This window comes from Squalius cephalus (genome assembly GCF_949319135.1).
Source record: "Squalius cephalus genome assembly, chromosome: 4".
NCBI classification, from domain to species: Eukaryota; Metazoa; Chordata; class Actinopteri; order Cypriniformes; family Leuciscidae; genus Squalius; species Squalius cephalus.
This window is the reverse complement of record NC_137125.1, coordinates 48,390,218-48,403,849: the sequence shown is the minus strand read 5'-3', so window position 1 is coordinate 48,403,849 and position 13,632 is coordinate 48,390,218. Positions and strand designations below refer to the sequence as shown.

The 13,632-nt window shown below is 39.2% G+C and overlaps 3 protein-coding genes across 6 annotated transcripts in view; 2 read left to right on the top strand and 1 right to left on the bottom strand.

The window, feature by feature from the left end:
- The window catches only part of lyrm5a (LYR motif containing 5a), a 104,101-nt gene that overhangs the window by 46,511 nt on the left and 43,958 nt on the right, over nucleotides 1-13,632 (top strand). The gene's annotated exons all lie outside the window — the stretch shown is intronic.
- Nucleotides 146-5,510, top strand: ngs (notochord granular surface). Of its 2 annotated transcripts, none has more exons than XM_079870286.1 (11): nucleotides 146-518; nucleotides 1,488-1,656; nucleotides 1,738-1,887; nucleotides 2,003-2,122; nucleotides 2,206-2,301; nucleotides 2,438-2,572; nucleotides 2,660-2,770; nucleotides 2,862-2,972; nucleotides 4,585-4,709; nucleotides 4,997-5,248; nucleotides 5,343-5,510. In XM_079870286.1, the coding sequence occupies exons 1-11, from the start codon at nucleotides 319-321 to the stop codon at nucleotides 5,428-5,430; spliced, it is 1,557 nt and encodes a 518-aa protein (XP_079726412.1). In that variant the 5' UTR covers nucleotides 146-318; the 3' UTR covers nucleotides 5,431-5,510. The 2 variants fall into 2 exon arrangements, with proteins under 2 accessions (XP_079726412.1, XP_079726413.1); XM_079870287.1 differs by having other exon boundaries at nucleotides 5,348-5,425.
- On the bottom strand, nucleotides 4,730-12,238 carry pgm3 (phosphoglucomutase 3). 3 transcript variants are annotated; one of them, XM_079870285.1, is made up of 13 exons: nucleotides 12,159-12,238; nucleotides 10,953-11,161; nucleotides 10,663-10,847; nucleotides 10,132-10,199; nucleotides 9,785-9,918; nucleotides 8,893-9,088; nucleotides 8,520-8,677; nucleotides 8,344-8,427; nucleotides 8,146-8,244; nucleotides 7,539-7,658; nucleotides 7,314-7,436; nucleotides 7,068-7,241; nucleotides 4,730-4,801 (listed from the first exon to the last, which is right to left on the bottom strand). In XM_079870285.1, exons 2-13 carry the CDS (start codon nucleotides 11,157-11,159, stop codon nucleotides 4,784-4,786), a joined length of 1,566 nt encoding a protein of 521 aa, XP_079726411.1. In that variant the 5' UTR covers nucleotides 11,160-11,161; nucleotides 12,159-12,238; the 3' UTR covers nucleotides 4,730-4,783. The 3 variants fall into 3 exon arrangements, with proteins under 3 accessions (XP_079726411.1, XP_079726409.1, XP_079726410.1); XM_079870283.1 differs by lacking the exon at nucleotides 4,730-4,801 and adding an exon at nucleotides 5,763-6,714; XM_079870284.1 differs by lacking the exon at nucleotides 4,730-4,801 and adding an exon at nucleotides 5,763-6,714 and having other exon boundaries at nucleotides 12,112-12,219.

Genomic DNA, 13,632 nt, shown 5'->3' with positions numbered 1-13,632 from the left:
TTATATCAGCATGCATCTCCTTGATGAAGTCACTGGTGTTTTCAATCTCCAAGTTTTTTGACAGTTTTAGTGCAGAGAATGTCATTAAAATGACTCAGGCTTGCCAGCTTCATTAGGAAAGCTCACTCCTCTATTTTTACCGCGGTAAAAGTCTTCGCGGTGGCCCGTCAGATAGTTCAGAGATAGTTCGACTCTGTGTCAGACCAAGGTTCGACATTCCTCGTCCAGAACAGCAGGTATAAAGCTCCCTCATGAATGAGTGAGCACTGAAAGCTTCTGTCGCATCTTTGGAGACGCGCAAGGACCATCACCTTCACCATGAGTTACAGCCCAGAAAGGATGTCATCTTACCGCCGTCACTTTGAGGGTGGCCTGACCTCGTCTTCCACGCTCCAGGTCCGGGTGTCCAGCCCTTCGCCCACCCGTGGGCCCGCGCGCCACCGCTCCGCCAGTTACAACCGGAGCGGCACTTTGGGGCGCAGGACGCTCTCCGGATCCCGCAGATCCCGCATGACCAGGTAAGCCACAGTAGTGGCCAAAAGTGATGCCTGAAAACAGACATCTCTTTATTCAAATTTAATTTTTAAATTCGTTAAAGCATGTAGTTGTGCTTGCAGTCAAAAGTTTTATTTGTGATAACGCAATTGGACAGGCTGTCATCCAAAAAAACAATAATGAATTGTTTGAACTGATTATGTTAGTCAGTGTATGCTTTTTCTTGTGAACTTTTTGTTTTTCTATGCATTTTTAATTGCTGTAGTTTGCTTTTTTGCCAAATAATTTTGTCAGATAAATACCTTAACCAAGTTTAGTATTTTGTTCTTCCCTCAAATTTAAAATGTTTAAAAATATATATAGTTACCTCGCATCTTGATGGCTTAACTGAGCTTGTATGGTCATTAAAACATATATCCATAATATATATCCATAAACATAATATAATATAATTGTTAACTAAAATTAAATCCACAAAAAATGTATTACTTGAATTAAAATAAATATTTACAGAATTTAAATATTAAAAAACCTTAAATTATATAGAAATATAATATGTAACAGTCTATAATAGGCTATAATATAATATTATATAATAATAAGTATATTATTTATAGATATATTATACTGTATATAATATATAATAATAATAATATGATTAATAATGGTTACACTTTAGTTTAGGGTTCAGTTCTCTATATTAACTAACTATTAACTACAACTTTTGCCACAATAAACTCCTAATTACTGCTTATTAATAGTTAGTAAAGTAGTTGTTAAGTTTAGGTATTGGGTAGGATTATGTTCATGCAAAATATGGCATTAATATGTGCTTTATAAGTACTACTAATAAACAGCCAATATCCATATGCATGCTAATAAGCAACTAATTAATAGTGAGAACTGGACCTTAAACTAAAGTGTTACCAATTTAAAAAAAATCTATTTCAAAATAATAAATGTTGTAAATGTATGTTTTGTTTCCTCTACAGCAGTGTTAGTATGGGGACGCTGTGTCTGGGCACGGGTTGGGGGGTTGCAGGAGGTGCTGTGGATCTGGACGCTGCCGCTGCTGAGAACCAGGCTTTCCTCAGCACACGCACAGGTGAGAGAAAGGAGATGGTTGCCCTGAACGACCGCTTGGCTGTATACATCGAAAAGGTAAGACACTTTACCTCTTTTGGTTTCTTTATGGTGCCCATTTTAAAGACGGCCCTGTGAGTTTTAGTGTGGTTGTTGCAGGTACGTTCTCTGGAGCAGAGCAACAAGCTGCTGGAGGCAGAAATTGATGCCATCAAGGGTCACTATGTGAAGCCGTCCGGCCTGAGAATGCTCTATGAGGAGCAGCTGAGGGAGCTGAGGAGGATTGCAGACCAGATGAAAGTCCAGCGGGTGAGAGATGGAGGACCACAGGGCGATTATGCCTTACTCACTTACACATGTACACCATGACTCTCACTCATCTCTAGCCAGGATCATCATGATAACTGCCTCTGTGCCCTTGTAGGACCTGGCGGTAGCAGCAAAGGATGCCATGGCAGGTCAGCTGGAAATGCTGAAGGTCAAATACGAGGAGGCTCTTGAGGCCAGAAAGAAGGCAGAGCTTGAGATCGAGGCCTTCAGACCGGTAAGAGATCCAACTTAATACAGAAAGTGTAACATCACTTGGATTTAAGTAATGATGGGGTTCAAACTCCCTCTGTATACTAGGATGTGGATGCAGCCACATCCGCCCGAATTGCCTTGGAAAAACGACTGGAGAACTTAGAAGTGGAGCTCGAGTTCCTACAGAGGATTCACAAAAAGGTTCAGATTATTTACACATCATTATGAAATCTGTATCACAGTACAGATTGCTAAGTTTAATTGTAATGTGTTAGTAATTGAATCAATAAAGGATATTGTTAGATTGCCTTCTTAATCAACATTTTCTGTATGTCAGGAAATCGAGGAGTTGATGGCTCAGATTTATGGATCTGTGGCTAAGGTAGATGTGGCCTTTTCTTTGCCCGATCTGGCCTCCGCTCTCAAACAGATCCAGGCTCAGTATGACAGCATCGCAGCCCAAAACCTGCAGGTAATCAGGACAGGCCGCAAATAAACCTCATCATCCCTGATACTGAACTTCGGTGCTCACATGTTTTTCCCAACTGGTGTTCACTAGGAGATGGACGCTTGGTACAAAACAAAGTTCCAAGATCTAAACAACGCAACATCACGGCACATGGAAACAGCAAGGAGCGTCAGAGAAGAAATCACAGCTTATAAGAAAGAGGTGTGGAAAATAGTGTTTTCCTCTCCTGTGCCTCATTTAACAAAAACACCAAACTGTACGGCCTTATAATTTAACTTGTGTGTGTTTGCAGATTCAGAATAAACAGAGAGAACTGGATGCTCTTAAAAACAGGAATGAAGCACTGCTGCTCCAGATCAAAGAAGCCCAGGAGAAATACAAGAGAGAGGAGGAGGAGCTACAGGTAAAGACACGCCCCCTTCAGTGTAAACCCCAAATTGGTACATCTTTTAGTAATTACTTCACAATCGTTAAAAAAAGTATGTTCTATTTAATGTGGATTTCTGTAGAGACCAGACATACATTTTATTTTATCATCACTGCATTGGTTACCTATAAAGTTCCATATTAATTACAAGGTATTGCTACTGACTTATAAAGCCCTAAACGGCTTAGCTCCAGTCTATTTAACAGATCTTCTATCGCCCTATAATCCATCGTGCTCTTTAAGATCAATAAATTCGAGGCTTTTGGTCATACCTAGGATATCCAGATCAACCAAAGGAGGGAGAGCATTTTCACATTAGCTCCAAAACTCTGGAATAGTCTTCCTGATACTGTTCGTTGCTCAGACTCGCTCTCCCAGTTTAAAACTAGATTAAAGACGCATCTTTTCAGCCAGGCATTCATATAATATTTTTAATCTTACAGTTCAAACTACAATCCGGCCTCTAGTTCATAAATGCCAGAGGAGAACTGGCCCCCGACTGAGCCTGGGTTCTCCCAAGGTTTTTTTTTCTCCATTAGGTCACCTGATGGAGTTATAGGACACCATTAGGTCACTTGATGGAGTTTTTCGGTTCCTTGCCACTGTTGCCTTTGGCTTGCTCAGTTGGGGATATTTTGGGGATATTTAATTTAATTTTATCAATCAATAAATTCCACTAGAAACAAACCTGTATTATTTTAATTTAATACTGTGAAGCTGCTTTGATACAATCTGTATTGTGAAAAGCGCTATACAAATATACTTGACTTGACTTGACTTGACATTTGTCATATTGTAATTGTCATGTGACCTACCAGCATGAGTTGCGTCGCTTTACCGGCATTCACAACTCCTCTCCCGTTGCCTATCAGCAGCACTTTTCAGAAGTAGTCATCCAGGTACTTTTTGCGTACTATAAATTCGGACATACTACTATTTTCGCATACTGTTTTTCGCCTACTTAAAAATTAAGGTTCTAAACGGTCTTTGGTGTTTTATGCCCCCAACGGCGCCTTCCAGGCAGCGAGGGGATGGGTAGGTTTAAGGTTGAGGGTAGGGTTAGCTGCCTCTAAGGAGCCATTGGGGGCTTAAAACACCATCGAGCGTTCTAAACTGGCATTGATGGTTCCATGAAAAACTTTTAACATCCATGGAACCTTTCCATTGCACAAAAGGTTCTTTTAGTGTAAAAAGGTTCTTTAGATCAATAAAATGTTCTTTACACTAAGAAACAATGGTTATTTTAAGAGCTGTTCACTGAAAGGTTCTTTGAGGAACCAAAAATGGTTCTTCATGGCATCGCTGCAAAAAAGAGAGTGTATATTATAGGGAAGTATGCAATTTTGGATGCAGCCAGTCAAACTTATAAACTATAGGTTTTCAAGTACCATTGAGACCTGCAGTGACCACTTTTTTGTCTTGGGCCATCAAGCAACCACCCAGAAAACTCTAGCACCCACCCAAAATGCTCTAACAACCACATAGCAACATGCTAAAATCCCTCAGAACATGTCAAGAGTTTTGCACGAGCAAGCAACACTCACAAAATCAAGTTTATTTTAATATCTCACTAATTCATGTGTCATAGATCCGTATAGAGACTCTGAAGGAGGAACTCAAGTCTATTAAGGGGAAGATTGCGCTGCTGCTGAGAGAATATCAGGATCTGCTCAATGTTAAGATGTCGCTGGAGATTGAAATCACCACATACAGGTACTGCAGTTCTGCCATTCCACCTTGAACCAGCAATGCAGTGATAATGTATTTTTGAAGGCCAATCCGGAAGTTCACATCACCCTGGTTCCCTCAACAAAAAAACCAACAAAAAAAAAAACGCTTGTTAATGCTTGTTTTGTCTTATTTGAAATCATTTTAAGTACTCTTGAGGCCTGCTTCGAAGTTTGCTAAAGCCCCCCCAAGCAGGCCCTTCCCTGGTTGAGAATCACTTTTCTATATAGATTTCTTCTAAGAGTGTGACTCATTTTGCTGTGTCTCTGCAGGAAGCTGATAGAGGGAGAAGACAGTCGCTTATCCAACATGGTGAACAGTCTGTCTCTCATGAGCATGAGCGCAGGAATGGTCAGCGGCGTTTCTGGGGCAAGCAGTCGGGTCAGTGGAGCGGTGGGCTCATCCGCCTCAGAGAAGATGCTCTCCAGCAGCGCAATAGTCAACCACAACCATCACGAGTCCGTGGCGGAGTTCAGCCATGAACAGGCTGTGGAGATGACGGAGAGGAAGACGGTCCTCATTAGGTACAAGTAAACCGCTCTACTATAATATTACAAAAAATCCTTGTTGCAAGTTATGTTGTTCCAGAAACTAATGCCCATCTCTCTTTGGTTGCAGAACAGTTAAGACAGATGAAGACATGATTCAAAGGGACACACAAGAACGCACCATCACCATCTCTGGCGCCGCAGATGAGAACGATTGAATTAGTCCCTTGTATTAGAGTCATGAGACCTCGTCCTAAACCTTCAAAGTTCGTTAATTAGAAAAACTAGAAAAATCAGACCAGAGAAATAAATATCACAAAGAATCTCTCATCCTTTACTACCTCCTTTGTGCTTTGACTAATCTGCTAAAACAGCATGTATTAAGTGTTTAACTGTGTTTCATCAATACAAATAAAGCTTGTTTGCATAGCATTTGTGTTTCCAGTTGTTCTGCATCCGAAGTGTTTATATGGCAAACAAAGAGAATCAATGTTTTTATATGGAAACAAAAGTAGAGACTTTTTACAGCAAAATACCAAAACGATGGTGCTAAAATATTGAATTGATTTATTTAAAGAATTATAGCTAAAAAACTTAGCTTTAAAATAGCATAATGCAATATACATATAAGGCTTTAATTGGAGAACAGCCTCATGTTGATTGCACATACACTACCATTCAAAAGTTTTGCATAAAATTGATCAAATGATTTCTTTTTCAAACAAATGCTGTTCTTTCGAACTTTCCATTCTTCAAAGACAAACAATTGTACCAGTTTCAACAAAATGTACCAGTTTCCACAAAAATATAAAGCAGCACAGCTGTTTTCAACATTGATAATAGTAAGAAATGTTTCTTGAGCAGCAAATCATAATTTTAGACTTGATTTCTGAAGGATCATGTGACACTGATGACTGGAGTAATGATGCTGAAAATTCAGCTTTACGTCATAAGAAGAATTTTTTTTTTTTTTAAATATTCAAATAGAAAACAGTTGTAATAATATTTGTTATAGTTTTCAGCCTTGGTGAGACTTTCAAAAACATTTAAAAATCTTACCGACACCAAACTTTTTTTCCCTCTATTATCAAGATAGCAGGTACATTTGAAAATAATTGAAATAATTGATAAAATTGAAAAATGCATTTTATACAGTCTGGTCTGATGAAGTGAGTGTGAGGAAATATTCAAATGGTTCATGGTTTAACATTCCCACATATTCATACACTTCCATTAATAAAGATTGTTGGTCATTCATACAGTACAAGAGTAAACTATTAACATTGGTCATCTCCCAAAACATTTGTTAGTGCAACAAAAAATATATAGTTGAAAGTATTTTTAATATTGACATGATTTGATTGGATGGAATCTCAATGACTGATGGCATGAATGCGTGCGTGTGTGTGAGATTATTGTAAAGGTTTAGGCTCGTCTCCGACTCCTCCAGCGAGACGATACACAGCCAAGCTGACCTCATGAGCCAGATTATCAGCACTTTCCTGCAAATAAACACAGCAAATAAAACATTTTGCATTCATTTTACAATCAAATATATTGTGATATTTAGGGCTTCCCCAGACCAAATATTTTTTTAGTCCTTGTAGAGCTGGTAATTACAGCTTGGAAGATTGGAATTTTCTGAGAACTCCAACTTGTACCACATGACCGCTGCAGATTCATTTAGATCATTTAGCCGTGTTAACGATCTGTCAGTCACAGACTATGTTTGTTGTTGTTTTTTTTGATGATCAACCGACTAATTAAAAAAGCCTCTTCTCATCAACTAACGTTGGGTCGACTATAAGGCAGCCCCCAAGTGATAAGCAAGAGAAAGTGCTTATAATGTGTGTACCTGTGTGTCAGCCTCAGCATAGACCCTGACCACATCTTCAGTTCCAGATGGTCTAACAAAGGACCGAGCGTTTTTGTACTTCTTGACAAGCGAGTCGATGGCCTCCTGCAGACCCTCTGGAGTCACGGCCCTTCTCTCTGCGTCTGTCGTATCTATGACACGCCGGTCTGACACCTGCAGAGTCCAGCAGTTAAAACACGCACACATACACTCAAGCTTCACAAAACACACACAAGTAGTACACACCGTGACTTTAAGTTGGCGGTTGGGCAGGTCTGTGTAAACTGCATCCCAGTCTTGCACAGACATCCCTCTGATGGCCAACACAGCTTCAATCACTAGCATATCTGAGATGGCGTCTCCAACCGTCTGCGGAAGAGAGCAAGGGTGTTAAGTATGGAAAAATTCACCTAGTTTTATTATATCTATAGGGCATCTGATGATGTAGCTTGATGGTGTGTGTTTTTATACCTGGTTGATCAGATTAACTGTGTTCTCCAGGATTTTTACCGCATGTTTTTTCTCATCGTTGGTGTTCGGGTCTTTCACCAGCTCCAAAATCTGTTTCTGTGCTGCTTTGCTGAACAAAACCTGAAACATATCAGCGAAAAACACTAGTAAAACCACAAGTTTCAACATACTACTAACCGAACGCATCAAGGCCCCGCCCCTTTATTTTGCATATGCCTTTGCTAGGAATTATTTAAATGAAGAACATTGTGACGTGTACGTTCGCGGAAGAAAACTTAAGACTACAATCGAAGCATTTCAAGGAGTTCAGAAACAGTGCACACTGATATAGAGAATAGCTCACTTTGGAGTGACGTTGTGCTTTATAACTTTGCAGATCTTTTTCATGATCAAACAGCAACAATTCACACTAAAGAAAGTTGAAAATGTAAAAAAAAGCATAATAGGTCCTCTTTAAAGACTCTAAACTGAAAAGCTGGTTCAAAAGTCAGTTCGAATGGGCCGGTCACATAACCACATGAGTAGAATTGATGTCTTGATGGACTGAAGTTTGCTGAACTCTGCTAATTTAAATAGTGAAAATTGCATTATTTTGCAATGAACTCACAGTTCCATGTCCATTGGCCTCAAAATACACTCCAATATCATATTCCTGCGCCGCATGATGTAGGTGCTTCACTCCTGTTTTCGTACAGCATACTGTGACCTGTTGAGAGGTCAAAGGTCACCTTAACATCTCCTAAACACAGAGTAGCAAGAAATTGGAGAGTACTATAGTAACAGGAGATATTTCTAAGAACATCACCTTCATGATGTCCTCCAAGTAGCGAGTTGAGCTCCCATTAGCATATGCTGTCTGGACAACAGCAATCTGTAAATTCAACCCAGCCTGAACACACACACACATAGACAAAATTAATGTCGAAATTTAAATTTAGAAGTGGCTAATTCCATTCTAGACCTTATTCATGTGTGTAGAACCTGTGTGAGCAGCTCTTTGAGGTATGTGCTGATTAGAGTAGCGATCTTGTCTCCGTCCAGGAGATGGAAGCGGCCCTTAGAGTCCGTGTAATAGTAAACAATGCGATCGGCATCACCATCGAACGAGCAGCCGCGTTCACCAGCTGTCATACTCACACCTGGAGAGAAAAAAGTGAGATTTCTCTGATTATTCGGTATGAACAGATTTAAGTGTTTTAAAGACTTCTTTCATTATTGTAAAATAAACTCTCTCTGACTCGGTTTAAACAAACACAAATGTTTAATCATCTTTTCATCTCATATGAAAGGGTTTTTTCCTCATGGGACGTTCAAAGAACCATGTACTTTCACCCCTCAAAAAGTTCTGACAGACCTTGAGGAGCTTTCTGCTGGACTTTGACGTAATCTGCTCCACACAAGTGGTTGAGTTTCCCACTGCTGCCATCATTTGAAAGCACGACCTGCAGTTCGGAGCGTAGAAACGGCTCCATTTCTCTCATCTTCAATGCACCAATGCCGTTGGCTCCATCCACCAGAAGCTTCTTCTGATCATCAGTGCGATTTGGGGCCTTTGGAATACAAGTAGAAAAACACTTAATGCTAGATATTAACAGGATCATTAAAGTGCCCCTATTATCCTTTTTTGGATATTACCTTTCATTTAGTGTGTATATAATATAGCTGTTTGTGAATGTAAAAGTTTCATAGATCAAAGTGCACGATAAATTGAGTTATTGTCTCCCAAAAGAAAGAACTGATTCTGAACTGCCTGAAACGAGTCGTCAGTAAATCCAGTCTTACTTCCTGCAAAAACCTATGTAGGTTTGTAACAAATGTGCATAATGCCGGCCTATGGTCTTCACTGGCCGCTGGCGAACAAAAAACTACTTTGACCTGCCCTAAAACACTGCAGTTGCGGTTTGGTTTGCCGATTTTGCCTGCACTTCCAATGGATGAAGACTCTAGCACAAATTGATGCAGTAAAGTCGACGCCATCGTTACTATTCGTATCACTGTGCATCAAGTGCTGAGGAGCTGAAATTCAGATATGGTAATAGGCGTTTCGTTTCTGATAAAGCGGTAGACCAATCACAACAGCCTGGGATTTAGAAAGGAGGGGTTTAGAGAGAGACACTGTGAGAAAAGAGGTGATGCTGCATGAGAAAATTAAAGTGTTTTTTTGACCTTGGATGCATGCAAAATTATTGTAGGAGACCTACAAAACAAAATGAGGAACCTTTAAAATAGCATAATAAGGGCCTTACGTTCTGGGTGAGCTGAAGGAAAGCCTGTGAGAGTTTCTGGTAGTAGCCCTCAACAGTGGGACTGCCATAGCAGCCATTTGTGTTGCAACAGCACACCATATAATGCAGCTGGGGAGTGGTAACCAGACCATAGTCTTTTAAAAGAAACACACACCCATGATCAACACCAATAACCAACAGAGCAATTCATCAACCTTTGTACTGTCATATCTCCCAACTGCACTTACACTCTAAAAAATAATGCAACGGCAAGACTACTTTCATTTTCTGAAATGAGTTTCAAGCAAAGTAATTAATTTCATTAAGTTTTATAATGTTAGGAAGTTAGGAACTTCGTGAACACACACCATGAGTTTTGCCTCCCAAACTGGAAACACCATCCAATACAGCCTGAGAGAGACTGACACTGCTTGGTCTAAATAAAACAAACAAACAGAAATAATAGGTAACTTCGATAGTCCACTTTAGACATTCTACGAATTATAAGTAACTTTGCAACTACATGTCAACTACCAGTCATTAGAGTATTAGTAGACTGTCTGCTTAATATATGCTAACACTTTATTTTGATAGTCTGCCAACATAATATAATAAGCTAAGGCTTCAGCTTATACCTTTTTCAGGTAATAATGTATAGCTAAACGTGTATGAGGACCAAAATAAATCCTGATAATGATGATGACAATAAGCATGATTACTTTTAACTACACTATTTAATCACATTTTCAGACTGTGAAACATCTGTTGGCAGTGTTTTAGACTTGATCAACTGGCTTGGCCACTATGAAGTCTACAGGTTTGGTAGCTTCTCTTGTACTTAAGCTTTCAATTGTGACAGTTGTTAACCTTCCTGCTTTGTAAACAGAAGCCAGGCTTACCTGGTGTCTTTGCCGATGTAGACACTCGCTGGTTCACTCATGCTGATGTCCTCTTTCTCAATAACATCTCTCAGTGCTTTGAGGAGAGAGTCCTGCTCGGCGTTAGCTAGCTGTGTGGCGTATTCCTCCCAAACCGCTGTCACCATCTCCCCCATGGGGTCAATTAGCTTCACCCCATTGTCTTCCTGAAAAAGATGATAACATTGCAGCAACATCCTCGGAAAGTGAAAATTCACCACTGTTCTATTGATATGACAGTAAATGTGGACACACATGGGTGCATTTCTTACCTCTGGGTTATGGGAGGCAGTCACCATGACTCCTATGGTGGATTTAGTCTTTTTAGACCTCAGAGTTGCCAATAGCCCCATGCGGAACATGACGTGGTCCAGATGTTTGGCGTGAGTGCGGAATCCAGCTGTGCCATATTGCAACTTAAGCCCCTCTGGCTTCGGATGCAGCTTGGACTTTTGAGATACCTCCTCAAACTGAGCCATCTCTGAAAACAAAGACAAAAACAACTCAATGTAACAATAAGAAGCAGGAGAAGAAAGTTCAACACTCTTACTTCAGCAATACACAAAATGAAACACAAATGTGATGTTTATTTTAAGTCATTTTTGCTTATTCGTGTGGTTGAATTGGATCATCGAAGGTCAGCAGCAAAGACATTGGCTCATAAAGTGAGATTAAATACATACATTTTTGTGTAATTTAACATTTAATTATTGCAGGTTTGCGCAATATTTCACTGTTTTTATTTATTTTGAGGAATACAGAATCTGTTTTTGTGCAAGTAAAACAAGTAAATGCATGCTCACGTTTAATCTAGAGCTACAATAACCATCATGTTCACACAACACCTCTGCGCTTACTCCTGATTTCTCTCAACATGGGGACGGGAAAGCTGTCAATTAATGTATTTGAAAACAAAGTAATTTGCGGTACTTATTTGAAAAAGTAGGCTAACTCAGATATTTTCTTGTTAATTTAAAAAAAATGCATTACAAGTCACATGAAAAAGTAACTTTTAATATGTTACCCCATAACATGTGCTTCATGTAGTTATATGCATTGCTGAGATTGGACTATAAACATGAAAAACATTAAAAACCCAAAGCAGTTTGCGATTTAAAGTGCACATACCTCCATTAAAAAACTGCAATAATCAAAACAATAATCTTCCAATCAATCAATCCCAAGATAAATAGCAAGGAGTAATGTCTGTTCCAAGTATTATATCCCAAAATGATAAATGAACAACTGAACAATAAAACATGCACACTTACAGATATAAATAGATGTAAACATAAACATAATGACATTACAGTTATTAATATAAAATAAAATGAATGAATGAATCTTCTAATCACACTACTGCAACACATTATTCGGGCTTGCAAACGAAAACAAGACATGCTAACTAATTATAAGAGTTCTGTTATTTACCATTAAATGAGTTTAATATGATGACAGTTGATGAAGTTTACACTCACTCTGCTGTTTCTGCGGCTGAAGGGCGTGAGCTCTGAGCAGCGCTTCCTACTTCCCTGATTACGTGGCTACAGTGACGTTCGTCGCCACGCCCCCTCTACTGACGTACACGGGAACTTTTTGCACATTTTAACCAAATCAGTTTAGTTTAAGGCTCTGGTTTAACCCACAGATCAAAGTTTAATTATTTCAAAGGCTTGCAGCCTGTGCTAACTGAGAATGTTCATTGTTATTCCTGAAATACTGAGTTTTACTATAATAATAGTATTTCTAAAGAAGAGTTCCAATCACAGTCATAAATCTTATTATTATATTACATTATATAAAGTTTAATATTATGTAAAATATGTATTATGTAAATATAATCATGTTTCATTGTACATTAACGCTTGTTCGACTTCATGCAGCTCTGCGCAGACCGATCGGCGGCTGACTTGAAGCAGTGCATGCCGGTTAGAAATTTTGTCCGTCTTGATCGCCTCGCCTGAAATGTATGCGAGAGTAGGCGGTTGCAGTGAGAGGAGGAGTGAAAAAAGCGCAGGCAAGCCGGACAGTTCTCTCTTCTTGCAGTGGATCTGACACCTGCGAGATCAAAGACGGATATCGCGGGATTCACCGGATTCACGCTCGTGCACAGTGTTGCTAATAAACCTTTACAGTCTATGTAATAAACTGAATGGAATTCTGTTGCTTTTATATGAAAATAAATATAATGAACAAGACACCCAAAGTAGCATACTTATTTAATTCCATTACAAATACATGTTTATCAGTCTTTTTTCTTGTGTTTTTTTTTTCTTTTCTTTTTTTTAATAAAAATGACATTGCATAACCCATAAAGATCGCACTAGTTAGTATAAGGTAGTTTGGGAATATTACCACATAACGTACACATAAAACATCATATCAGAGTTTTAAAATCAAACATTTTAAATAAAAGCAATACATCACGGTTGTTTAAACCAATGAACATCAAGCTGTGTCGTCAGCAAGTCGTTGCCATAGACAGTAAAAGAAAGGGGTCGTTGCAGCCGCTCTTGAGAAGCTGCGCTGGCTGAGTTCTCCGGCTACTCTCGAATTGCTCTCGCGGTACTTTGATGGCATACGTCACAGTCACGTGGTGTCGGCGCTGTATCAAGTCTGACAAAATTTCTAACCGGTGTGATGAACAATCGGGTCCGGCTGAAGAAATGGGTCCGGGCTGAGGACCCCATTAGTATGCCAGTAGTATGCCTGATCTAAATCTGTTCTCGCGATAACTTGTAGCTAACGTGAGCTGTTTTAGTGTTATTATGTGGTAGCTTTATGTAGAATGCTAAATCCCGCTGCTATATGCAAGGTAAGATTGAATTAAATTTTATATTGTATATGTAAATCGTGTATATTCTATAGCTAATATTTAAAATCTCAAGTTGCGTCAATAGCAGGAGAAAGACCGCGAAATTTAAAAATACTACTGTTATTGTGTCACGAAAT

Bases quoted from the DNA above. Each gene is read 5' to 3' on its own strand.
- pgm3 (XM_079870283.1), bottom strand. From the start codon at position 11,159: ATGGCTCAGTTTGAGGAGGTATCTCAAAAGTCCAAGCTGCATCCGAAG. The intron at 10,200-10,662 runs GTAAGCCTGGCT...TGTTTTATTTAG, and splicing joins TACATCGGCAAAGACACCAG to ACCAAGCAGTGTCAGTCTCT. The intron at 6,715-7,067 runs GTACACACATTA...GTTTATTTGCAG, and splicing joins ATGCTGAGGCTGACACACAG to GAAAGTGCTGATAATCTGGC.
- ngs (XM_079870286.1), top strand. From the start codon at position 319: ATGAGTTACAGCCCAGAAAGGATGTCATCTTACCGCCGTCACTTTGAG. The intron at 2,123-2,205 runs GTAAGAGATCCA...TCTGTATACTAG, and splicing joins AGATCGAGGCCTTCAGACCG to GATGTGGATGCAGCCACATC. The intron at 2,302-2,437 runs GTTCAGATTATT...TCTGTATGTCAG, and splicing joins TACAGAGGATTCACAAAAAG to GAAATCGAGGAGTTGATGGC.